The sequence below is a fragment of the Pongo abelii genome, chromosome 6 (assembly GCF_028885655.2).
Source record: "Pongo abelii isolate AG06213 chromosome 6, NHGRI_mPonAbe1-v2.0_pri, whole genome shotgun sequence".
NCBI lineage: Eukaryota > Metazoa > Chordata > Mammalia > Primates > Hominidae > Pongo > Pongo abelii.
Window position 1 is genome coordinate 52,672,403 of NC_071991.2, and position 26,960 is coordinate 52,699,362.

The 26,960-nt window shown below is 42.9% G+C and overlaps 1 protein-coding gene across 5 annotated transcripts in view; it reads left to right on the forward strand.

Annotated features, from left to right (window-relative positions):
• The first annotated feature begins 6,738 nt into the window (after positions 1-6,738).
• Positions 6,739-26,960, forward strand: part of PDE1C (phosphodiesterase 1C) — a 558,870-nt gene continuing 538,648 nt past the window's right edge. For 3 of the 5 annotated variants that reach the window (XM_024249266.2, XM_054558851.2, XM_054558852.1), the window contains exon 1: positions 7,354-7,494. In XM_024249266.2, the coding sequence (XP_024105034.2) occupies positions 7,410-7,494 (85 nt within the window). In that variant the 5' untranslated portion in view covers positions 7,354-7,409. Of the gene's footprint in view, positions 7,495-12,709; positions 12,759-26,960 lie in introns of those variants that run through there. The other 2 variants (XM_054558853.1, XM_054558857.1) reach the window with 2 other exon arrangements.

A 26,960-nucleotide genomic window follows, 5' to 3' on the forward strand; every position in this document is an offset into this window, starting at 1 on the left:
GGGGAGGCCTCACAACCACGGTGGAAGGTGAAAGGCACATCTTACATGGTGGCAGACAAGAGAGAATGAAGGATCAAGTGAAAGGGGGTTCCCTTTCTAAAACCATCAGATCTCGTGAGACTTATTCACTACCATGAGAATAGTATGGGGGAACCGCCCCTATGATTCAATTATCTCCCACCAGGTTCCTTCCACAACACGTGGGAATCATAGGAGCTACAATTCAAGATGAGATTTGGGTGGAGACATAGCCAAATCATATCAATGCCTGACCGAGGGACTGGGTGGGAGCAGCATTCAGCCCAGGCCCTGCTCACTGAGCTCTGTTTGTCCTGGCATGGGGCTGCTTCCACCTGGGAGAAGGGCACCCTTTCCTAACTCTCACAGAGGTGCCATGTGGGCTCTGCCCAGGAGAGACTTTCGCCCTAGTGAGTTGGGCCCAAGGAATGCCTGAAACTTTAACGAGTCAGATGAGAAATGCTCCTTCTATGGGGACAGCTGGAAAGAGGGTGGTAAAGGTTAGCCTGGCTTGACAAGTGTGTAGAAACTTTGTCTGGCTCCCCTAACACCCCAAGGGAAACTCTGGAGGAAGGATAGGAAGATGAAGATTTCAGATTTAGATAAGTCAAGGCCAAGGTGACTGTAAGACCTACTGAAGACTTGCTGCTTAGTGATCTGGGCTGGAAATAGATATTTTGGAGTCATTAACAGAGCTGGGAAGAGCAAAGAGGATTGCTCAGGAAAGAGGCAATGGAATGAGAAGATAAGAGTTTCCCTGGTTAACAACAACAGAAAAGGCATTGGCTGCAGAGGTAGCAGGAAAACCAGGAGGAAGCTGTGCCCTGGATGCCCAGGGAACAGAAGACATCCTAGCTGATGCAGCAGGTTCACAAGACAATATGCATTATGAGGACCATAATGCATCTGCTGAATGAAGCGAAGCATAGCTGACTGAAGTATCATGGAATGGGTAGGGTGATGGAGGCTGGGACTTGTGGATGGAAGAGTGATTGAGCAGGCCCTGTGCAAGCCCCAGACTCTAGCGCTCAGAAAGCCCATGAGTTTCTGTAGCTCACCTGAGTGATGGAGACCTAGAACCTCTGGTCCCATTGCTCACAGGGTGATACTTTGGGGCCTTAGGCCCACGGTTGAGTGAACTCTAACCCTGTTCCTCTTGCCCGTGATTATGGATTAACTTAAGCACTCTGTAGAAAACAGAAGCTCAAAAGGGACCTAGTATGCTAGTGACGATAACGATGTTAAAAATAATAACATTGTCATGTTATAATAATATATATGATATAATAATAATAAGTAAAATTGAATGTTTACTATGGGTTGAGTCCAGGGTAAGTCTTTTACATACATTATTATAACTCACATATTTCTTATGAGATAGGTATTATATGTCCATTTTACAAAAGAAAAAACTAAGACTCAGAGAGGCTAAGTCATTTTCCCAAGATCACACAGCTAGCAAGTAGAGGAGCTTTTTGTTTCATTTTATTAATTTTAAAAGTTATTAACCTATTTGCTAAGGAGCCCTGTTTTGAGAAAACAAAAAGAGGAGCTTTTTGTTTCATTTTATTAATTTTAAAAGTTATTAACCTATTTGCTATGGAGCTGTGTTTTGAACTTGCTCTAAAGCTCAACACAGAGAAAGACAGAGGATGAGTGGAAAGAGGGAATGGCTAATGGGGCTGGCTGTCCTACCCCAATCCCATCATCTCCTGGCCACACAGCCTTGCATTATACATCTTTGTTTACTTTTTAATTCATAAATGTATTAGCGAAGGCCTACTCTGTGCCAGGGCTGAGGATGGAAGACCCATCTCTGCTACCCGCAGACCATATCCTTATGAGGAGATGGGCAGGCAAACAGGCAGTATGAGTGCAGCGTGATGATTTTATGATGGGGACACAGAATGGGATCCAGAGGAGGCTTCAAGTGGGGTGGTTACCTCCCCTGAGGAATGTCAGGCAGAAAATGCTTTCTGGAGGACCTGGGAGATTAGCAGATACCTGAATGGTGAGGAGGGAGATCTCTAGGCAAACCTGGTTGGCTGAGGGGAAAGACAATTCCAGACTTGGTAGTCTGGATTAAGAAAAAGGAATTAAAAATAGTTGTTCTGGTCTCCCTCACCCCCACTGCAGAAAGTTTCCACTTATAACTCCTAACTACAAAGGCTATGATAAAATTCTCCCCAAACTCTGAATGCAAAACAAGAATTTAATTTACTGTAATTTGCTACATAATGTTATGGGGAGATCTTTGGGGGCCCTTAGCTATTATTTTCTGAGACACTAAAGGCAGGTACTTAAGGATAGTTACTTTCACAGATGCATGAATAATATGTAAACTCAAAAAAAGTTGAAGAATGAACAGGGGGCCAAAGAAAAAAATTGCCTCCTTGTGGAAATAGAATTCGGTAACCTCCATCAGGGCCTTCTGGGTACGTTTTTGGCACCTTTTTTGGGCCCTCAAGTGTGTAAGCACACACTTTTTATCTTCCCCATTTAATTAGATTGTCTCTGCCATTCCTGGGTCTAATTTATTTGAGAAACAAAAAAATGGGCTATAGGGAGGCAATAAGGTAGAAGTAAAATGAAACAGAGGAGGGTACTGGTGACAGCTGAAGAGGAACTGCATCCAGAAACACAGACTTTCTGTGATTGTTTTCTCATTCTGACACCCAATTCCAGGGACTGTTCTAAGACTTACTCTTCCTGTAAAATTCTAAAAGGCAGGGACAGTTTCTTGGTTAGTACAATGCTTAGTATATAGTTGGCACTCAGTAAATGTTAGTTTAATTCCTTCTTTTCTCTGTTCATTTCTTCCTCCTCTGCTTCCCTTCTTGAAGGGAGTCTGGTAGATTAGCTAGAACTCTTGGTTTCAAGCAATAGCAACTCATATTGGATCACTCACAAAAGGGACTACTGTATAGTATAAGAGTAGTAGGGTATCTTACGGAATTTGGGAGGAGCTGATTTTCAGATACCAGCTGGAACCGGACCTGGAATGAACTGGGACTTTTTCTTTACCTCTCACAATTCCTATTCCCAGAAATGGTATTCATCAGCCCAGTTTGGGTTCTATCAATTACAGCCAAAGGAGCAAGGTTGCAGTTCAGAAACTTCATTGCCTGCAGCCAGTGATTATATGAATGGGAAGAGGCCCTTTCTAGAATTTGGAATGGTTTTTAGACAGCTGGATAGGTGTCCGTGAGGTGTGTGCACGATGCTCTTATTGGGGCAACTTGGGTCTACAATTCTTGGACTATTGGCTGTTGGGAGAATTCCAAGTAGTAGGTAGCTTCCTACCTGGGAATGGTTGAAATGCATTAGTGAGATGCTGAGGAGCTGTCTTCTCTCTAGCATGAAAAATAAAAAGATGTTTTCTTAGAAACTATACCTTTTGATACATTCTATATATGTTCTTAAATTTTTCTAGAACTTTAAAAGTGAAAAACCAATGAGCAACAAGAACTTGCCATTAATATCCTTTCTCTTATGTAGAAACACGTAGTAGAATCCACCATCAGATCCACAGAGCGAATCAAAAGACTTGATATTAGCACTAGAGTCAGAGGAGCATCCTGCCAGACTCTTTTTTATATTGGGTCATATACAGTTGTTATATTTGAAGGACATTATTTGATCCTATGAACTGATGTAGGTAATGAGTTCAGCTCTTCCTCTACTTTCTTGCAGTGAAGTCGGGATCACACATTACTTCTTGGAAGAAATTAATCTTAACCTAATTAGTCTTAGCTATTGACTGGATCAAACAATTATTAGGGACCTTCTTCCCTCCCTGTTTCCCTTGTTTGTTAGAATGCACTCTTAGTTCTTCCATGTTAGAATCCATTCCAGTAGTTAAAAAAGATAAATTTCTTTCCAAACCCAAATGTTAAAGTAAATATAATAAAACTAGAAGTTACCCAAACCCTGACAGATGTAAAGTATACTTACTATAATTTTAGGAGTCAATAAGCATTTTATGTAAAGGGCCAGATAGTAAATATTTTTGGCTTTGCAGGCCATATGGTCCCAGGCACAGCTACTGAACAATGGCTTTGTAGTGTGAAAGCAGCCAGAGAGAATATGGAAATAAATGAGCATAGCTATGTTCCAATGAAACTTTACTTGTGGATACTAAAATTCAAGTTTCATGTAGTTTTAATGTGTCACAGAATATTATTCTTCTTTTCATTTTTTTCAATCACTTAAAAATACAAAAGCTGTTTTTAGCTTGCAGAAGCCACAAAAACAGGTGATGGGCCAGATTTCGTCTGCAGACATTAATTTGTCAAATCCTGCTCCAACTACCAAAGCAGATGATTGACACATCTGCTTGTCTGTCTTGGTTTAGTTTTCTTACTTCCCAGTCTTTCTTGAGTGAGCATTTCTGAAAGAACAAACAAAAGCCATGCTTCTTTTGATCTCAGTCTTGAACTCATTCTTTCTTGACTTATGTAATGTTAGCATTCAGCTTCACTTGGTTTGGTGTGAGAATCCAAAGGCTGAAAAGGCTGCTTTTAAGAGTTTGCACTTGAAGCAGTGCATTTTAGTAGTTCTGTAGGTGTACAATCTCTAAAACCAGGGAGAGAGATAATGATTCTGGGGAGAAGCAGTTTAAAAACAGTTCTAATTATTCAGGCAAGTTATTTTTACCAGACTTTAGGGGACAGAGAAATGATTGCATTTTTATTATTTTCATAGGTTATATTTCAGAAAGCTTTTCTGTTAGGATGATTAAATACCAAGTTTTAATTTCACTCACTTACGCAAGGAAAAATTTCCATTGCAATAGACTTTTTCTTTTTTCTTTTTTTTGATAATTTACTACAGGAGACTCAGGGCTTTCAGGTTCCTCAGCTGAGGACTTATTTTGGCACAAAAAAGACATGTGCTTCACTTAAAAGCTTGGGAAGATGGGAGAAATACAGGGAAAGGGGAACTATAAGAAACCTTTGGTGGTTACTATATTAAAAAATACATAATATTAAGGTCAGGCATGTGCCTCATTCCTGTAATCCCAACATTTTGGGAGATGGAGGCAGAGGATGACTTGAGCTCTGGAGTTCGAGACAAGCCTAGGCAACATAGTGAGACCTTGCCTCTACAGTTTTTTTTTTTTTTTTTAAAGCAGCCAGGTGTGGTGGCGTGTATCTGTAGACCCTGCTACTTTGGAGGCTGAAGTGGGAGGATCACTTGAGCCCAAGTGGTCGATGCCACAATGAGCCATGATTGCACCACTGCACTCCAGCCTGGGCAGCAGAGTGAAACACTGTCTCAAAAACAAACAAACAAAAAACCAAGCCCATATTATATTACATGTAATATATTATATATAAAATGTTACATACAAAAATTCTCTTCACCTATAAAATTAATGGTGGCAACAATAACTAAAATACGTTATTGTCACAGAGAAGAATTTTCCGTGCAGTCTACATAATAAGATCTGGGAGTTAGCTAGTGATTGCAGTAACTGGATGCATACAGTGTGCCTAGGTTTTATGCACTTACTCCTACTTAATCCTTGTCAGAGGAGGAAAGTAAGACTCAGGGAGGTCACCATGTAGCTGGTAAGTGGTGGAGCCAGCTTTCAGACCCAGGTCTATCTGTGAGCAGAGCCCTTTTCATGCCTCCATGTTGTAACAGGTTCCAGGCGTGGATATTACAGTCTCAGGGACTACATGATGATTTTGAAACACCCCTGACTGCATGCCGAAATATGCCATTCTATGTGGCATGAGGTTCAAGACACTGTTGGTTGCCTTTATGATTAATTAATCTCGCTACCAACCTAACCAGACCATGTGAATGTGGTTCTAGGTCTTTCCTGAGAGAATTTATAACTGAAGTGTCAACTACATACACTCTGACACAATTCCATTTCTTTAAAAATACTTGGTGAATTGAAAAAGATTAAATTCCTGGGACATGCATTAACCTGGGTTCCAGTAGGCTTGGGGGTTTTAATGGGCCCCCTGAAGTTGTATGTAGAATATTGTACATGTGTGTCTGTGTGCTTTTTTTTGGGACAAGGTTTCTAATCTTCATTAGATTCTGAAGATATGTGGAGCCATTACCCTCTAAACTCAACTGGAATCAATTAGGAATATACCTGGTTGATTCTTATTATTGGCAAGTGTTTGTTAATTGTGTCAAATTTCATCACAAAAATGAGGCTAAATTAAATGTAGTCTCACAATAGCTTGAGCACAGAACCCTCATTCCACATTGTTATACCGTGGACTCTTCTGTGTGACTCAGCTGTGGTCTCTTTTCCCGTGGGCATCCGCAGCCTCTGATAGCACTGCAACTGTAAATCCTCAATAATTGCTTGCTGATCGGTGGGGAATAATTTTCCCAGTATAAGCCTTGCCTAACTCGGTCATTTCAGACACTGGAAAGGCCAATGGCTAACTTGGTATCGTCATAAAGTGAAACTTCTGCCTCCAATGTCCGCCGCTTCCTTGTGTAGCACTTTTCTCAAGCCCCACCCAGCCTCAGTTTCCTCTCCTGTAATAAGAGCGTCAGCTATGGGATTGGTAAGATATCTTCCACATCAGCAAATTCCAGGAGTCTATCACATTGGGCAAACCCAAATTCGAAAGGACAGGAAAAGCTATTTGGAATGGTTGGTAAGGGGCGAGTTCTAATTCGATTGTACATTTCACATCATAGAGCCTCCGGTGACTTTGACATTACCTTCCTGGCAGGGACAGTGGAGAAGAAACACTATCGGGGCTCCAGGCCAGTGCTGGGGGCAGTGGCTAGGAGGAAGTGGGCGTGGCGATTTTCCCGACTTCCTTGTTTGGAGTAAACTTCGGCAACATCTCATGGCTAAGGGGTTTGCCTTTCCATCTGTTGATGTGCTTTCTGGAAGCTCCCCGGTCTGCCAGAGAAAACATATCTAGAAGACGCACGACGCCAATTCAGCCATTCCCTTGGGTCCCCAAATCCCCCCAGCCACCAGAGACGGAAGGAGAAGCTGAAGTGGAAAACAGACGTGCCTGTGGCGCGCGGGCTCCGCGGCTGGCAGAGAGTAGCGTGGCCAGGCAGGGGTCTCCGCGCCCACCGGTCAGCCCCGTCCGCGCGCTGCGGCGCGCGTCCTCCCTTCCTGACACTCCTCTCGCCGCCTCTGGAACTCGGCTTGGAGATGGGGCAGTCGCGACGGCTCCTGCCTCCGCCGAGCTCCTAGCGCTTTAGCTGTTGACGTTGGGTCCCCGCTCTTGTCTCCAGGCGCTCAGCTGCCAGCGCACGGCGGGGCTGAGGGTGACAGCGCGGCGCGGCCGGAGAAGGATTCGCCGCCGAGCTCCGGGCTGCTCACTCCGCCGTGTGGGGGACGGCGGACGCCGCTGGTCGCGCTGCGAGGCCCCTGCCCGGCCGGCCGAGCCATGACGGACGCCAGCAACAGGAAGGAGGGCTTCAAAAAATGCCGCAGCGCCACTTTCAGCATCGATGGCTACAGCTTCACCATCGGTGAGAACTTTCCACCCCTCTCGGACTCCTGGCTCGGGCAAACGCCCTCTCCGGTGGCGGTCAGAGTTCCTTTCTAAGCGGGCAGGGGGAGCTCAGGAGTCGGGCTGGGGCCGGAGGGTGTTCGCCGGGCGGGAGCCCCCGGGAGCGGCGACTGGGTCGGGACAGAAGCCGCACCCTGGGCTGTCCCCCCGGCACCCCTCGGGGGCTCCGACCCGGCGTCGCGCGGAAGCTGGTTTTCAGCATCACACCTCCCCGAACTGCTCGATTTCCTGGCTGCGATTTGAATAACGCAGGCCGGGGGAAAGGAGGGGTGGAAATAGGGCTGGAGACGCTGCGATGGAGAGATGAAGATAGGAGTGCCGAGGGAGGGAGACAGAAAGCGACAGGAAGATGTGGACATGATAGAGACACACAGACAGAGCAGCAGGAACATCCAGACACGGGGACACTGATAGAAACACCTAGGCCCCAGAGATAGAGACGGACGTCAAGACAGACTAATAGAGTGACAAAGACGTGGAGACAGTGACTGAAACAAGAGAGGAGAGGCTGAGAGAGGCAGAGACCGGGGAATTCAGAGAGAGAGAGAGAGAGATTGAACAATAGTTTCCATAAAAGTTGAAACAAAGGAAAAGGGACACATGAAGAGAGAGAAGAGAACAGAGAGATTCAGAAAAATAAAGCAGAAAAAGAGGCCAATTCAGTCTCAGAGAGAGAGGCCGCAGGGAGGGGGGATCATATATCATGCTACCGAAAGTATTTGAGAAAAAGCTGTGGTGTCTCTGAGCTGCAGGTGGTGTTTCCCTCTCCTGCCCTTGGGACTACCAGTGGCTCCTGTTTTATTTCCCCCAAAACCCTTCACCAAGAGGGGGACCAGAGGGGGTTGTGGGGACCTTCAGGGAGCAGCAGGACCACAGGGTTGACCCTCTGGAGGCCTAGCATTTGAAGAGGTGGGTGCTTGACACTTCTACCTTCCGCCCCATGCTGTGACTGTTCTGAAACTACTTGTGAGGGATTGCCTCCACATCTTCCTTGGAGGTGAGTAGAACCCAAGTCTCAGGTAGAGCCCTGGAGGCCTGCTTTTTGGGACGTCAGCCTTTGGAGAACAGCAGGACAGAGGCAGGAGCCACTCTGATTCCTACTTTTGGAAGTACTCAGTTTACTGTGGTCTTAATCTGAACTGAACTCCAAAGCTTTTGAAAATGAGGGGGTAGATTATTTTGCTTTTTGTGGGCTGTGTCTGCTTGGATGTGTATCAGGAAAGTACTAGGGCCAAGAAGAGACCAAGAAAAGGAGCTCATCTCAGGGCCACTTTTGTTCTTAATGAAGTAGCCCAAGGTTTCTGGGACATGGACTGAACACTTGCCCTTCTCCAAACGTACCAAATCCTACCCCTCTGAGCCTTTGCCTAGGCTGTTCCTGCAGGCAGGAATGCCATTCCCTCAACACAGCACTGAGAAATCTTGTCTATGCTTCAGATCCCAGCTTTCACTTTCCACCTCTTCCACTCCATCCCCATCAGAAAGAATTTCTCCCTTGGCAATCTCTCCAGTCCCTGAGTTCTCTGTTGGAGCTCACACCGTGCCTTGAATCAGTTATTTAGGCACCTGTTGGTAGTCCTCATTGCATTAAAAATTCCTTAAGGATGAGACTGCTTATGTATCTTTCCTTCTCAAATGGTGTTGGTGGGTGCTAAGGGAGTGCTTGTAGAAAAGAATTAAAGGTTGCCAAAGTCAAAAGTGTTTCATTAATAGATCATTGTCATGTTAAATTGGTTTTCTTGACTCTGGTAAGAAAATTCTCAAAAGTTATACCAGGTTGTCCTTATGAGCTCTTATCCTTCAAAGTGTGGCTTTCTAAAATCCAGGATCATAGTGTGGTCCTCCTCTTCCTGACATTTTCCCTTTCTGTTAGAAGAGTTGGTCTAGCAGATTGGTATGGTCTGGTGGTCAGAAGAGACTCTAAAAATGAGCCGGTCGCTTCCAAGTGAGATAGCTGCCAACTTATTTCAGATTGCTGAGAATTTATTCATTCACTTCTTTCTACTTATTCTTCTTCCCTTCCCTTTCCACATTTATTCAATTTTACTATACTAAGAGATACAATTTAGCACAATGCCTGCCACATGGCAAACATTCAATAAATGGTAATTGTAATTATTCAAGGCACTAAGCTAATATCATGGGGAGTTTATGGAGATAAATCAGACTTAGAATCTGTGTTCAAGGAATTTGTATTCTTGGGGCGATGTGATATGTTCATACATAACCATTTTAAAAAGCAGAAATTAGTAAGTTGCTAGAGAGACATTTAAGAAATTTTAGGCCAAGTTTAGAAAATACAATAATAAAAAAGGAAGAAAGAAAATTAACTGTCATTTTATCATCCAATGCTAAATATTAATATTTCTTGTATGTACTTCTAATATGTATATTGTTTTTACAAAATGAAATAATAATGTTTGAAAAATGTGTTATTTAAAAAAACCCTATTAGTTTTGTTTCATGCTATATATAAAGTATTTAAAAAATCAACTTCCTATTGTTGGCTATTTAGGTTGCTTTTAATTTTCACCATGATAAACAGCTATAAAAAACTAAATCTTTGAGTATATCATGAGTACTTTTTTTTTTTTTTTTGAGACAGAGTCTTGCTCTGTCACCCGGGCTGGAGTACAGTGGCCGGATCTCAGCTCACTGCAAGCTCCGCCTCCCGGGTTCACACCGTTCTCCTGCCTCAGCCTCCGGAGTAGCTGGGACTACAGGCGCCCGCCAACACGCCCCACTAATTTTTTTTGTATTTTTAGTAGAGGTGGGGTTTCACTGTGTTAGCCAGGATGGTCTCGATCTCCTGACCTCGTGATCCACCCACCTCGGTCTCCCAAAGTGTTGGGATTACAGGTGTGAGCCACTGTGCCCGGCCCATGAGTACTTCTTAAAGATAACCTTCTAGAAGCTTAATTGCTTAGTCCAAGAGTATCAACATTTTTAGGAACTTTAAAACATATTGCTCAACTGCCTTCTAAAAAGATTTACCAACTTCTACTCCCACCAGCAATGTTTCGACAGCTCTGAAAGGTAGCTGTTATGACCCCTGTTTTAGGAGAAGAAACTCCCAAGACTCCAGAGGAAATAATTTTTCAGAAGGCACACAGCTAGGAGGTGGCAGAGTTGGGTTCAAATCACATCTGCCCTGACCCCTCAGCCCGGGGTTTGTCCCACACATCATGCTGCCTCCCACAGTGGACTTTATTTCTGCTGGAGCCTCGGTACTAGCCCAACATTCTGCAGCAGAGAGATCTGGGAGTTTGTTAACTCTGCTTAACCAGCCAAGGCTGGAGCAAAACCAGAAAGAGATGAGACCATGGCTGCATGTGGGACAGGGTGGGGTTGCTGCTCCCTGGAGGAAGATCAGGTAGAAGAAACAAGGTTAGTTAATCTGCCTCACTGGGCTCCCTCAGTCCCATGCTTCCCTGTCCCAGAGCAAATTATTTTGCACCCTCTTTATGTAATTTTCTCAAGTCATGAAATGGGTGTGTGGTCAAAAGTTCTTGGAAACAAGACTAAGATTGAACATGTGTCACATTCAGAAGTGCTGACTTTCAAAGCGCCTTGATGCTTTGAGAGTTCCATCCCTGGGAAACCATTGAACTTACTATGATTGCAGCAAGTGATTATCCTGATGACATAATCGAAGGCCATATGTGGAAGTGCAAGTATAAATTGACTCTGGTGAGGTAGTACTTGTGAAGGAGCATTTGCATATGAAGTGAATGATTGGGGTGCGTAGGTGCAGTACCTTGTATTTCAGAAGAACTTTCCTTCTGGAGTTTGGATGTCTATTTGGGTTTGTATTAAGTCATTCACAGATTCTTGCTCTCTCCAGAAGGCTGCCTGAAATACAAACAAACACCTCCCCCTCAAAGTGATGTATGTCTGCCAAAAACAAAAGCACATTTTTTCTTTTAAATCACCTGAGTGGGCCCCACTCGATCTCTTTTGATGCTCCTCCCTGTTCATTTTACAGATGAGAAAATGGGGCTGAGGGAGGGCCCATCATTTCCCTCAGGCCCTTGGTGATGACCTGCATGGTGTCAGGAGGAGGTGGATGAAACCAGAGGCTCAGAGGGATGTGAAGTTGGCGGAGTGAATGTCAAAGAAGCTGCTTCCTTCAAAAATGAACCTGTTGGTGTTGTGGAAAATTCTAGGCCTGTACTGAAGAGGTGTTGCTAACGGAGATGTGTTTCCTTTAGCAGCAGCCACTGGCTTTTCTGCCTTGTGTTTCTCTCCTTGGGTTGTCCCAGAGGAGGAAAAACAAGAAGCCCCTAGACAGCAATCGGAGGCTCGAGGGGCTGGGAGTGGGGGTTCCCTGACCTACCCTTGGACAGCAGGGGACGGAGGCTAAGCTGAAGGGAGGAGGTTTGCTCGTGGATGCTCCTCTCAGAGGGGATCTGGGCAGGCAGGGCTCTGTGGGTGGCTGAGGCCTGATTGAACTGGCTGCACACACTGGGGGTGTGGCCCACTCTCCAGCTGTGGCAGAGAGGCCCCTGGCCTCCCCTGGGGCATATGGTTGAGGACTTTCTGAGCCCAGACTGGTCTCTGTGCTCTCTCAGCTGAGTGTCTTGTCTGCCTTCCATCTGCTTGCTTAGACAAGCAGGCAGTCTGGGTGGAAACAAGAACTTTGGAGCTTTTACACCTGGTTGGGAGTGATGGCGGGGAGCAAAGAACCCAGTAAGGATTCCAGGTAAAATATTCTATGGCCTCCTCCCAGTGCTCATGGACCTACTTCTCTCCCTCAGTCGTATCTCAGCGTCAGTCAGGTGCGGCAGGGTGTGGGAAGAGGAGTCTGCAAACGGAGTCTTGCAGTCTCTGCTCTGCTGTTCATCCTCTTCCATTCTGCACCATGGGCAAATCACATTATCTCTGAGCCTCAGTTTCCTCATATGTAAAATGGGGAGTAAGATCCTTAGGTTATGGCAGTATGGTGAGGATCGAGTGAAGGTATGCATGAAACAACTCCAAAATGCCCTCCAAATGCTGTTATTAGGGAAAGTTAATGCTGGTTAAAACCGGTGTATGCCACCTCACAGCATTTGCACTTCGACCAGAGCAGCCCTGTCTTTTGCCTGAGGAGCCCTCACAATGGAGTTGCCATTGTCAGCAAACAATTAGAGTGCCTGCTTTTAAGGGGCCAGCTGAGAGGTTGTATTTGCTGTGGAAAACCCTGGGCTTTGGAGTCACACACAGATTTATCATGCCCATTAGGTGAGCCATTTAGCTTCTCTCAGCCTCAATTTTCTTCTCTGAATAAGTGGAGGTGGTAACACCTTCCTTGTGGGTGAACCATGGCCAGTGGAATGAAGGGCCATGCACAGTGCCTGGCTGTCACACTGTGGGTGTCTGTTCAATGTCCCTTCCCTTTGCCTGAAATCATACTGTGAATAGAGCTGGTGCTGGCTGGGAGTGGGTGAGCATCAGTGGTGTGATCCCCAGGGTTTGTGGCTGCACTCTGTGGGTGGGCAGCCAGGATGCCCTGTACAGCCAGGATGTGGGCAGCCAGGATGCCCTGTACAGGATGCCCTGTACACCCTGCTGCCCTCCTATAGGCTGATGCACTTTCCGGAGCCACACAGTGTGCCTGGCATGTCTACTCAGCCTCCACAGACCTGGACAGGGTCCACCTGGGGCCATGGGGAAGTTGGAAGTGGTGGGGAGAATAGTAACGAAGGAATAACAGTCCTGAGCTGGGCTTCGGGATTGGCCTGGAACACAGCAGGAGGAGGGGACCAGGATGGGTAAATTGCACTGAGTAAGAGTCCAGAATATGACAGTCTCTGGAGTCAGACACTTGTGGTTCAAATCTAGAACCCCATCTTCCTTTTGTTGTGATCTTAGAGAGGTGGCATTTCATGGCTAATGTTAAGACTCCTAAGCTGTAAAATGGACATAATAAATAGTATCCACCATGCTAGGGTAGGAAATCAAATGAGATAGTGCAACTAGAACACTTACTAGGGCTGATTTATCCACTGGGTACAGTAAGCATAGTGATCAGACTGCAATATTTTTAGGATTCTGAAAATATTTTAATTTCTTTTAGAATTGAAAGAAAAAATAATCTTTTAGATTGAATAAAATATTTTACTTCATAGAGTTTTAGTCAAGCTCTAAAGATCTGCAGTACAACATTGTATGCCTAAAAATTTGCTTAGAGGGTAGATCTCATGTTAAGTGTTCTTACCTCAACAAATAATAAAGAAGTTAAGAAAACATTATTATGTTCTTCATTTCAATGTAGTCCTAAAATATATTTTAAATTTTAAAAAATTATTTTTTTGTGGAGGAAGGGAACCACAAAAGCAAAACTTTCTAGGGCCCATGAAAGTCATAATGAAGCTGTAGCTTCTAGCACAGGGCCTGGCACAGTCAAGGCATTCAAAATTGTGAACTATTATTATTGGTAGGTTAATAAATATTTGCTGAACATAACACTGAAGTAGACACTGTAGAAGGGCGGGGGAACCACAGAGGAGAAAAGCATAGACTAGTAGAAAACACATACTGGACTCAGAGATGGGGTTAGCACCTTACTAACTTGCTCTTTGATCCTGGGTAAGTCACTTAACCTGGGCCACAGTTTCTCCATCTGTAAACAAACTGGTTAAGTAAGGAAATCTCTGTGATTCCTGCCCCTCCCGGAAGAGGTGAGCTTCGAGTCCTGACCCTGGCCTTCTCAGAGTAGGTGAGATGCTGGGGAATGGCTAAGTGAGGTACACTGGGGATTTGTGATGGATGCTTTGTAGAGTTCAGACCAAAGAGGAGGCAAACTGTGTGCAGGACTAGTTAAGAGCTCAGAGGTGAAATTATTCATGAAGTAAGCATACTAGGCTTTGTGTATAGAGCATTGTACAGTTTTCTTACTTATGGTGAAGTTTAATAACCACTGAGCTAAACTCAAGGAAGGACCAAAGGCAAGTCCATGTGTAGCTGCCCAGGCCTTCCAGCTATTTCACCTATATGCTAACTATCAAATTCCAGCGGGAAATGGGGACTAGCTGGAGATTTCCAAGTGTTTCTGAGTGCCTGCAGGGCTAGCTCCATTCTGATGTGATATGAAACCTTTTTGGCTTCAATTCATGCTACTAGATTTGTTATGAAGAGTAAATGTAAGAATGAATAACAAATTAATAATAGACATAGAAGCATCTAGCCTGGATCCTGCTTGATAAATGCTTGTTGGATTTGAGAGGCAGTCTGTGCAGAGGTTAAGAGTTGGATTCTGGAGTTTGACTGCCTTGGTTGAATTTTGGCTTCACAGTTTAGTAGCTGTGTAATTTTGGACAAGTTACTTAACCTTTCTGTATTTCAATGTGCTCATCTGTTAAATGTAGACAATTGTATTACCTACCTCCTAGGGTGTTAGAGGAGTTAATACACATCAAGCACTCAGAATAGCACCTGGTAAAGTTCTATGTAAATGTTTTTATTATTATATATTTATAGTTTATATCCATTGTAAGATATTTTCATAATATTATTAACTTGAAAATAATAATAACCAACTCTGAGTCCTGCTTGATCAAATTGCCATATATACTGTTGTTTGAAAAACTGTAAGGATGACTTTGTCTTCTGCTTTCTGTTGTTCAAAATTGGCATTTTTCGTGTGCTTCACTTTTGTGTCTTTGGGTAATGATCTCTTGATACTTTATGGTTATTCTTCATGGATCCATGTGTTCCCATTTCCTCAGCAGGTTAACATCTTTCAGGATTTACTGTGTCACTTGTGATGGTTTTGCAAAGCAAGTCCCTAGCTGCCAGGCCCTTGTTAGAATGTTAGCTCTCCTAGGCCAGGATGCCAGGTGGAAAGGCAAGTGATACAGAAGACATGGGCTCTAGACCCAGTTCTGGCACTTCTTATCTCTGTGGCTGTGGGAATGATCATTCACCTCTGTGACCCTTGGGGACCTCATTAGTAAATGGGGATAGCGATTCCTTCTTTGTTGCGTTGTTGGGAGGGTTCAAGAGGATGAGGAATGTAAGATCCCAGTGTGCTCTAGGTGCCTGTTAATTGGTAGCTGTTGGTTGTGATGATGGAGGGATTCTGAAATCAGGGTGTGGGCGAGACTCCCAGACCCACAGCTGCTTCCCTGGACGGTGCTCACCCGCCTGCCCCTGGCTGCCTCCGCCAACCCTCCACCAGCCACTTATGTAGCATTCTGGCATGGCTGCAAGTCTGTCTTTGTTTTAGGGTAGGATTTCCGACCAGGCCAGGGATCTGGAGTGCCTGTCTCAGCCAAGCCAGGTGCTTCCAGCTGGGTTGGGGTAATTGGTGCCAGCTGCTTTGGGGAGAGCTGGTTGGCACTTCCTGTGCTGCTGGCAGACAGGCACTGAAGTGTGTTGGGACGTTGGCCTGAGAACCAGGCCTTCCCCAGGGGACCCTGGGCAGGCTTGGAGGCAGAGTTGCTAGAAGTTGATTTTCACTTGGTGGAAGGCAGTGTCTTCTGGACGAGGGTCCAAAGCACCCAAGACTCTGCCCTGGAGTATTAGGTCACGGGTACTGCTGCCAGAGTTTGAGAAGAAACCACATTGCAGGAATTGATTTGCTGACTTTCTCTCTGCTTCCCCAAATGGCTGTGCTGCCTCTCTTTGTGGTAACTTCATAGAGTGGCTCAGGTACGATTCCATGGGCTTGGGGAGGAGAAAAGGAGAAGAAACCCCTTCTGGACTTGCATGGACTAGTAACCACCAGCATCATAGATAGTCTAATTCAGCTTTCACAAGCTGAAATTAGATGGAGAAGTGACTTGCTCAAGGTCAAAGTAATAAGTAAGGGTTTCATTGTAGTTCAACTACAGGGCTCTTTCCTGGCTTAATTTTTTTTTTTGGTTTTGTTGTGTTGGACCTGCTGAATTACATATTTCATTTCTCAGACATATTGGCTCTTAGAGATTATCTCAATAAAATTTTTGTAGTGTATATGGTGGAGAGAATATTCCTTCTTTGTCTTTGGACAAAACAGAATGTGAATTGATAAGTTGTCATGTTCACCATTTATGAAATAGCTGACCACTTATTTATTTAGTTAGCTTTTAGAGACAGTCTTGCTTTGTCACTTAGGCTGGAGTGCAATGGTACGATCACGGTTCACCACAGCCTTGACTTCCTGGGCTCAAGTGATCCCCCTGCCTCAGCCTGCCTCTGAGTAGCTGGGACTACAGGTGTGCACCACCATGCCAGCTAACTTATTTTTATTATTTCTAGAGATGGGGTCTCACTATGTTGCTCAGGCTGGTCTTCAACTCGTGGGCTCAAGCGATCCTTCTGCTTTGCCCTCCCAAAGTGTTGGGATTACAGGCATGAGCCACTGTGCCTGGCCTCTGACCTCTTTTTTTTACCTTTCTGAATCTTGTTTCTTAATTTTGTAAAGTAGGAATAATAATATCTACATATGATGTGACATATGTAAAGTTCTAGCCCAGTAATGACAATTGCAGGTGCTTATAAAAATATTGAAAAATACTGACTCCTTCCCCTTCCCTTTTCTTCTTCCTAGTTCATGCCAAACCTGAAGGTATTTCTGCTGGCTTAGATGTTTGCCCAGTAATCACAAATAGGGGAACCCTCCAGCCCTTTGGAAATTTCATCTCTCTGAGAGGCCCTAAGAGAAAGCTGGCATTGTTTTTCTCTGACTTTGGGCCCAGGGAACACACATTAACACAATAGGATTTAAGCAGTGAGTGGGAAAGTGAATGGAATTCTTTTTTAAAGTAATTGGTTTACAGTTTCTCAGAAAGGTCCACTGTATCTAGTGACTCACCTTAAACAGTTGGAAATTACTTTTCAAATTGTATCGAGTCAGTTAATATTGGAGAGGAATCCATCATCTCTTAAAGAGGGAACCAGCAGGACTTGAGCCAGACTAGATCCCAACCATCTGCTGGGCCCCACAGAAACCCAGTTTTCCAACAGGATGCATTTTCTTTCTTTCTCATCTGGGTCATTTATGAGGCCAACCGTTTAAGACGGTGAAAAGTGTTTAAAAGATGCAGAATTTAGTCCAGTTGTGTAAGACTGTAAGCCTGGTCTTAGTGACTATTTCAAGGAGGCTATTTTTTGGGGGTAATTATGCAAACCATTGCCCCCATGTTGCTGATGATAATGAGAGGCTTTACTATTGGTAAAGCACTTTCCCAAACATCAGCTCATTTGATGCTACAAATTCCCCTGAAAAAGATCTATGAGCAGCTCCATTTTACAGATGGAGAAACTGCTACTCCAAGAAGTCGGAGTGACTTGTTTCAGAACCATGATTCCAATCCAGTTTCTACATTTTGTTTTTTTAAGATGGAGTCTCACTCTGTTGCCACGCTGGAGTGCAGTGGCATAATCCTGGCTCACTCCAACCTCTGCCTTCCGGGTTCAAGTGACTCTCCTGCCTCAGCCTCCCAAGTAGCTGGGAGATGGGGTTTCACCATGTTAGCCAGGCTGGTCTCGAGCCCCTGACCTCAAGTGATCTGCCTGCCTGGGCCTCCTAAAGTGTTGGGATTACAGGTGTGAGGCACTGCGCCCGGCCAGTTTCTACATTTTTGAAAGCTTGGGCATCTGAACTAGAAACCTGGGAACCACTGTAGATTCCTTTTCCTGTGCAGATTCCTACCCTCACCTCATCTAATTAGTATTTAAAGTCTGTAGGCTTTTTGATCCTGCTGCCCTTCCGTTTAAAACCCAGGAGGGAGATTCCCATTGCATGCAGGATCAAGCCCACATTCCCAGGTAGGACCCATGGGCCTTCCATGACCTGGCCTTTGCTTTTCTCTGGACTCGTACTTTGCAGTGCCCTGCGTGCGCATGGGCCATAACCACTCACTTAGCCTGTCTTTATGGAGTGCATTCTTTATGGCAGCGATTGTGTTAGGCACTAGGGATACTATATGAGCAAACAAGCCAGCCCTGATGACATGGTGATGACAGCCTAGTGGGGCCCACAGACATTGGTAAACTGTTCTTAGTCCTCTGATGGCAAGGCCAGGGTGCTGTGGTCATGCCCAGCAGGGGTATCTAATCTGTCTGGGGGTTGGGATGGGCTTCCCTGGTGAAGGGTGTTGGGGAGGCGATGGGAGAGCCTCCAGGTGGATCAGGCAGCCTGTGCAGAGGCCCTGTGGCTGGAGGGAGGAGATGGGCTATTGAGGGCTGTGAGATCATTAAGAAGAGGCTGGAGAGGTGATTATATGAGGCCTTACAGGCCCACTGGAGGATTTTGTTTTTTCTCCAAGAGCAGTGGAAGGCAGTTTGGCCATTTTAGGGAGATGGGACAAGATCAGATTTCTGTTTATAAACACACACTCTGGCTATGCTGTGGAGAATCAGTTGTTGAGTATTTGCTGAATGTTCTTGCTATTATGTATTAATAATAACTAGCCATTTCTGTGTGGCCTGCATTCTTCCTTTCTATCTGGGCGTTCCTGTAGCCTTCTGGGTATTAGTTCTGTCTTTCAAACAAACCAGGCAAACTTTTAGGCTGCCAGAGCAGTAGGTGGTCCTTGGGGGCTGGAGGCTGTCTTAATTTTCCTAATTACTTAATTCATTTTTTAACAAAATGAAGATAGCATTATTAGTTTTATTTGCCTATAAAAATGATCCATATTCATTTTAGGCACTCAGGAAAGAAAACCTCATTATCCAGAGATGACCTCTGTTAATATCCTATCCTTGGTCCACATAATATTCTATTGCAGTTCTATTTAAATGGGATCATACATGTTGTTCTAGTACCTGCTTTTAAAACTTAATTGTATATATGAATATTTTAAATTAGCTCTCTTGGTCTCTCTAACTTAGTGCCTAGGCTCTCTTTTGTGTTTGTATCAGCTTCCCTAATCCTGAATGCCCCATGAGGCAGGTGAAACTTTTCTGAGTATTTCACAGCATGGCCTATTTTGGCAGAGGTGTCTCACCAATTATATGCACACATATTTTATATACAAACACACACCCCTTCCACATACCATGTATACTACTATTTTCTTTGAGCGTTTGCTGTATGCCAAACGCTCTTCTAAGGGCTTTGTAAGCACTAGCTCATTTAATTTCTCATTTTTGGATGAGGAAACTAACGAACTTATCCAGGGAAGTGGAGAGATCTGGATTTGAATCTGACGCTACGATGGTTATGTGAGAGCTTGATTATGCGTGGGACATGTCAGAGGAAGTGCCCTTCTTACACCTGTGGGACATGCCTTGGGTAAAAATCCAAAGCACTTTTGGGACATCTAGCATCTCCTCTTAGCATCCCAATGACAGAGTTTATGACTTTATAAGAGGGAAACTGAGTATTAAGTTCTTAGAGGTAGAATGTTTCTTACAGTGTGTTTCAGCAGAAAGCTCAAACAACCACACATTCCTTCCTACATTCTCTTACAAACATTAGTTAGTGCCTACTGACCTCCCTGCAAGTATAGGAAGATATTATAGAATTTTCTCATTCTTGAAAAGCATGTGGGCTTGTGGGGAGACTGACACTGACAAGTAACATGCTGAGGCCAAGTGCTGTTTGAGAGATTTATAAAGGATGAAGATAATGCAGGGGGAGGGGTTGGCAAATGCTTGGACTTAGTTTTCTCCACTCTTGTTTTATCTTTCCCTCCCTTCCCCTCCCCTTCTCCTCTCTCCTGTCCTCTCCTCTCCTCTCTTCCCCTCCCCTCCCCTCCCTTCCTCTCTTCTCTTCTCCCCAGTACCACTCCCTTCCCTTCCCCTCTCCTCCCCTCCCTCCTTCTTTCTTCTTCTTCTCCCTTCCTTCCTGTTCCTTTTCTCCCTTTCTTTTCCCTTTCTTCAGCTTTATTGAGGTGTAATCTACATACCATAAAATTTACCCATTTTAAGAGTACAATTCAACAAGTTTTAGTGAGTTTACAGTTGTGCAATCATCACCATGTATAAGTACTTCATTCTGTTTTATTTTGAATAATATTCCATTATATGAACATATACATTTGTTTATCCATTAACTAATTGTTGGACACAGGTTGTTTCCAGTTTTTGGTTATTATGAATAATGCTGCTATAAATATTTACATACATGTCTTTGTGTGGACATATGTTTTAAGTCTCTTGGGTAGGTTCCTAGGAGTGGGATTGTTGGGGTGTATGGTAAATTATTGTATAACATTTAGGGAACTGTCAAACTTTTTCAAAGTGTCTGCGCCATTTTATGATTCCACCAGTGATGTATGAGAGTTTTTGAATGGAGTTTTAAAGAAGTGGGAATCAGCCACGTCAGTGGTTCTCAAACGCGCAGCAACAGGGCTGGCTGCATAAAAACCAAATAGAGAGTTTGTTAAGGATTTCTGGGCTCCATGCTCCGAAGATTCAAATTCCATAATTGTGGGTTGGACGTGGCAAGTGCATTTTTTTCTTTTTTTCTCTCTTTTTTTTTTTTTTTTTTTTGAGACAGAGGCTCACTCTGTCGCCCAGGCTGGAGTGCAGTGGCACGATCTCTGCTCGCTGCAACCTCTGCCTCCCAGGTTCAAGAGATTCTCCCACCTCAGCCTCCCAAGTAGCTGGGATTACAGGCACCCACCATCATGCCTGGCTAATTTTTGTATTTTTGTAGAGATGGGGTTTCACCGTGTTGGCCAGTTTGTCTTGAACTCTTGACCTCAGGTGATCCGCCCGCCTCAGCCTCCCAAAGTGCTGGGATTACAGGCGTGAGCCACTGTGCCCAGCCTGGCATGTGCATTTTTAGAAAGCTCTCTAAGTGATTCTGCTGTGTGCCTTGTTTAGGAATCACAGCGCTGGATGAGGTTGGGGATGGGATGGACAGGGGAGAAATTCTGGGAACATTCTAGACAGAGAAAACACCATGTGTAAGAACAGTGTAATATGTGAGGATGATAATAGCAGTAGGTGTGGCAAGATCGGGCAGTTAGGAGACTCTTGCATTGGTCAAGACTTAATAAAGAAGCAGTTAATTCATTGACATTTCTGTGTAGTTTTCTGTGAAACTTTTCAAGGGGAACTAACTTTATTTGGAATACTAGGTACTAGGCTAAGAGTTTTATGCTTAATTTTCCAACTCTTTTGACTCATTATTATTCTCAGTTTATAGGTGAGGAAACAGAGGCTTAGGAGGTTAAATAATAGAGCTGGGACTTGACACCAGTTCTGTCTGGCTCCTTCTACCATAGCAGTTTGCCCCTATTCTATGCAGAGCACCAGTGCTAGTGCCATGTGAATAGGGTCTTGGGATTTCATATTCATTGTAGGAGAATTTATTATGCATATTTTGCAATTGATTCTCTGGCTTGCTGTGCAGTCACTCCTATTTGCCCTTCTTTTCTATGCGTTAGGGGTGTATTAGATTTTCTCTAATGGAAATTACAATATTTAAATGTTCTAGGAGGATGCAAAATAAGATACCTTAGTTAAACACCTTGAGGCTTTAGTCTATGTTGGTGTTAATAAACGTCCTCTGGATGCTTCTTCCCACCCTGGTCCCTGTTGATCAAGGTAGTGCTTACTGACTGCACCAAAACTTGACCCTGGTCCTCTGGTGGTAGTCAGTCTGAGCGCTACAGAAATGGAAGATTAAAGCCCTCTGTGAATCAGGCATTGGAGTTCTGCGGTAGGGCTGTTTTCAAAGTTGGATGCGTGATGAAGGGAAACTTGTAGTGATTACTGAACAGATGCCCTTAATGAGGTCTCTGCTGGATTTCCAGCTGGCAGCAAAGCTCTGCATTGGGACGGGACCGTTGAAGTCACTGGATCATTATGTGACATCACATCCTCCCATTGTTGTCATAGCAGCTGTAATCATCCCACTGAAAGTGTCCCTCAGGGTGATGGCAAGCCACATCTTTCTTTTAATGTGGATCCATGGTGCTTTCTTTCATGCTAAGGAGAAAAAGAACTAGCATGCCAGTGCTCTTCAAAAAGAGAAAGAGCTTAATTTCAGCATGCTATTACTACCATTGTTACTATTTTAACAATTATTATGCAAGTTAAACATATGATTGTGGAAAAATTTATAAAATAGAGATTGGCAAAGAGAACACAAAAATCCTACCTGGCATATCAACATGTAGACAGAACCACTATTAACATTTTGGTGAATATCTTCCTGAACAAAAAAAAAGTTGTTTTTGCTTAATGAATGTACATTTATTACTATTTTTTCAAATATGGGACCATTACTGTATTGTAGTTTATTTTTTCCCATCTAACAGTGTATAATTAATGTCTTTTCATATGAATATTCTTCTTTATCACAGTTTTTAAGGTATCACGATTGATTTAGCTGGTCCACTATTGTTGGGTGCTTTAAGTTCTTTCTGCTTTCTTGCTGCCACAAATAACATTACGGTAACTATCATTGTCTCTACATCTTTATAAATCCTTTTTGCCTTAGGAATTGTTGAGTAGAAAGAATTGACTATATTTGACACATTTGAAATGTACATTCTAAACCACTCCCACTCTCCAATGTCTTACCAGTTTACAATTCCACACATGAGGTTTGAGGTTTCATGTTGATGTTATGAACATGGGATTTTAACCTTTAAAGAGTTATAACTTGATAAGTAAAAAATGGCATATAGGCCGGGCGTGGTGGCTCATGCCTGTAATGTCAGCACTTTGGGAGGTGGAGGTGGGCGGATCACGAGGTTAGGAGATCGAGACCATCCTGGCTAATACAGTGAAACCCCGTCTCTACTAAAAATACAAAAAATTAGCCGGGCGTGGTGGCGGGCGCCTGCAGTCCCAGCTACTCGGGAGGCTGAGGCAGGAGAATGGTGTGAACCCAGGAGGCGGAGCTTGCAGTGAGCCGAGATCGTGCCACTGCATTCTAGCCTGGGCGACAGAGCGAGACTCTGTCTCAAAAAAAAAAAAAAAAAAAGAAGACATATAACTATTCTGTTATTTGACTATTTGTGAGATTGAAACTGTTTTGTTCCTGTGTTAATTGACCATCTATATATATACATTTTTTTTTTTTGATGGAGTTTGGCCTTTGTTGCCCAGGCTGAAGTGTGCAGTGGCACCTCACTGCCACCTCCACTTCCTGGGTTCAAGCGATTCTCCTGCCTCAGCCTCCCGAGTAGCTGGGATTGCAGGCATGCTCCACCACGCCCGGCTAATTTTGTATTTTTAGTAGAGACAGGGTTTCTCCATGTTAGTCAGGCTGGTCTCGAACTCCTGGCCTCAGGAGATCTGCCCGCCTCTGTCTCCTAAAGTGCTGGGATTACAGGCGTGAGCCACCACACCCAGCCGACCATCTATATTTCTTTCTTTTTTTTTTTTTTTTTATTATACTTTAAGTTCTAGGGTACATGTGCACAACCTGCAGGTTTGTTACATATGTATACATGTGCCATGTTGGTTTGCTGCACCCATTAACTCACCATTTACATTAGGTATTTCCCCTAATGCTATCCCTCCGCCTGTCCCCCACCCCACGACAGGCCCCAGTATGTGATGTTCCTTGCACTGTGTCCAAGTGTTCTCATTGTTCAACTCCCACCTATGAGGGAGAACATGTTCTGTCCTTGTGATAGTTTGCTCAGAATGGTGGTTTCCAGCTTCATCCATATCCTAGAAAGGACATGAACTCATCCTTTTTTATGGCTGCATAATATTCCATGGTGTATATGTGCCACATTTTCTTAATCCAGTCTATCATTGATGGACATTTGGGTTGGTTCCAAATCTTTGCTATTGTGAATAGTGCTGCAATAAACATATGTGTGCATCTATATTTCCTTAAAGAGACTCATGCTCTACTGCCTGTGCTAGCTGTGCAACTTATTTCTTTTATAAGTAGCACATTGCTGCCTTTCACTAGTTTTTCTATTGGGGTATTTCCTTTAGTTTAGTTTTGTTTTGTTATAGGCAAGGTCTCACTCTGTCGCCCAGAGTGTAGTGACATCACCTTGGCTCACTGCAGCCTTGAACTCCTGGGCTCAAGCAATCCTCCTGCCTCAGCCTCTCAAAGCCCTGGGATTACAGGTGTGAACCACCATACCTGGCCTGACTTCCTTTAATTTATATGAAATTTTTATATATCAAAATTAAAAATTAAAATTAAGGCTATTCAGCCTTTGTGATATTTGTTGCAAATAATTTTCACAGTTTGCAAATATGCCTTTTAACCTTGTTTATGTTCAGATGTTAAATTTTTAAATAAGCCTATCAGTTTTATTCATTTATAATTCATGTTTAGAAAAACTTCTACATTGAACAGATTTTGAAAATATGCATCAATATTTTCTCCTAGTACTTTGTAGTTTTATTTTTATATTTAAATCCTTACTTCATCTAAAATTCATTTTGTAATAAGGTAGAGATTTAATTTTGTTTTTTCCCTGAATTTACCCACTTTTTTCTGCACTGATTTAAAATATTAATTTAATAATACTAATGTTACACACACATACATATTTGGGTCTGCTTTTGGAATTTCCTCTCTATTTTTAAATTTTTTTAGAGAAAAAGTCTCACTCTGTTGCCCAGCCTCAAGTGTGGTGGCATGATCATAGCTCACGGTAGCCTCAAACTTCTTGGTTCTAGTGATCCTCTTGCCTCAGGCTCCCAAGTAGCTAGGACTATAGGTGTGTACCACCACACTCTGATAATTTTTTGATTTTTGTGGAGACAGTCTTGCTGTGTAGCTCAGGCTGGTCTCGAGTTCCTGGCCTCAAGCAATCCTCCCGCCTCAGCTTCCCAAAGCAACAACTTCGCCCAGGCTATTTTTGCTCATTTTTATTCTTGATGAACTTTAAATTTGCCAGTTTTCATTAGAAAACTTTTAGACTTTTTGATAGGGCTGTAGTCAAGAGCATAACTGCAACTTTCTGTGTGGTCCAATTCTAAATCAATTTTTGTACATGTTTCATGGGCACTGAAAAATAGAGTATGTTTCTGTTTTCATATGTATCGTCAATGTATTTATTAAATTAATTTAATTATGTTGTAATGATATAATGAAGAGTCATTATCCAGATTAGTAATTACATTAATACAATTATTTAGCTCTTTCTCTATTTTTTGGCTGTTTGACCTGATGAGGACAATTTGTTTATTAAAGAATTATCCTAATATAATTTGTTCTTATGAATTTCTTCTTGTATTTCAGTTTTAGCTTTATACATATTTTGGTACACTATAACTTGTTTCATGGAATTTATGAGAATTATATATTCACTATCAATTTTACTGTTTTCCAATATAAAATTATTGGGTAAGTACCACTAAATGGTATTTACCACTGTCTTTCTACAAATTTACAATATCTTGTGTGTGTATCTCTGTGTGTGAACATATTATATTCTCATTGTTAAAAACTCAACCAGACCAAAGCATTAAAATCTCCCCAAATCTACTTCTGATGTTTTAGTGAATCCCTTTTATATATTCTATTGGGTGTGTGTGCACATGAACACACACATTCACAGTTTGCCGTGGGATCATTCTGTGCATGCTGTTGTGTAGTCTACATTTTTTTCCCACTTACAAATATGTCATGGTCACCTTTCTGTTGCAATAAACATAAAGTTGAATAACCATTTTAAATGAAGTTCTCAGTTCAAAATGTTTACACTTTTCATCAGACCAAGAAATTAGGTTTTTGCCCTTATATATTTATTTTACTTTGTTTTAGGTACAGTATTTTGTTTTTTTGACCCAAGTTTATAGTTTCAAAATTTTTAATAGGGGAGATTAATGTAATTGTTATAATTATTATATTTGCTTTTATTTCTGGCATATCAGCGTTTTCTACTTAAAAGATGCTGTGTTGCTCTTTCCTTTATGTTTTCTTATTTGGTATATAGATTATATTTTCTTTTAAGTTTTATTTTATTTTTAATTGACAAATAATAGTACATATTTATGGGGTACAATGTCATATTTCAATGCATGTATATATTGTATAATGATCAAATCAGGGTAATTAGCATATCTTTCACCTCAAACGTTGATCCTTTCATTGTGGTTAGAACATTCAGCATCCTCTTGTGTAGCTATTTGAAATATACAATACATTATTGTTAACCACAATCACCCTACTGCGCAATAGAAAACCAGGATTTATTCTTCCTATCTAAGTGCAACTTTGTACCTGTTGACCAGTCCTTCCCCATCCTCCCTCCCTGGGCTATATTTTCTTTACCTTTTATCTTTTCTAATGTTTGGAAGACATATATTCTAGTGGTAGTTATTTTTAATTTTTCAAAAATGTTCTTTGATCAGCATTTTCAGATTGTGAGAGTCACTTGTGAAATGGCACCTCTGGTGATAAAGTGTTGAACACACTGTCATCCTGCCTACCTCCTACTACGCTATGTTAGTGTATTTGATTTTGGCTTTTCTATTTGATCAGTTTTTATATTTGAGTTTGGTTTTTCAAACAGCTTTATTGAGGCATAATTTGCCATAAAATAAATTCATCTTAAGTATACAATTCAGTGATTT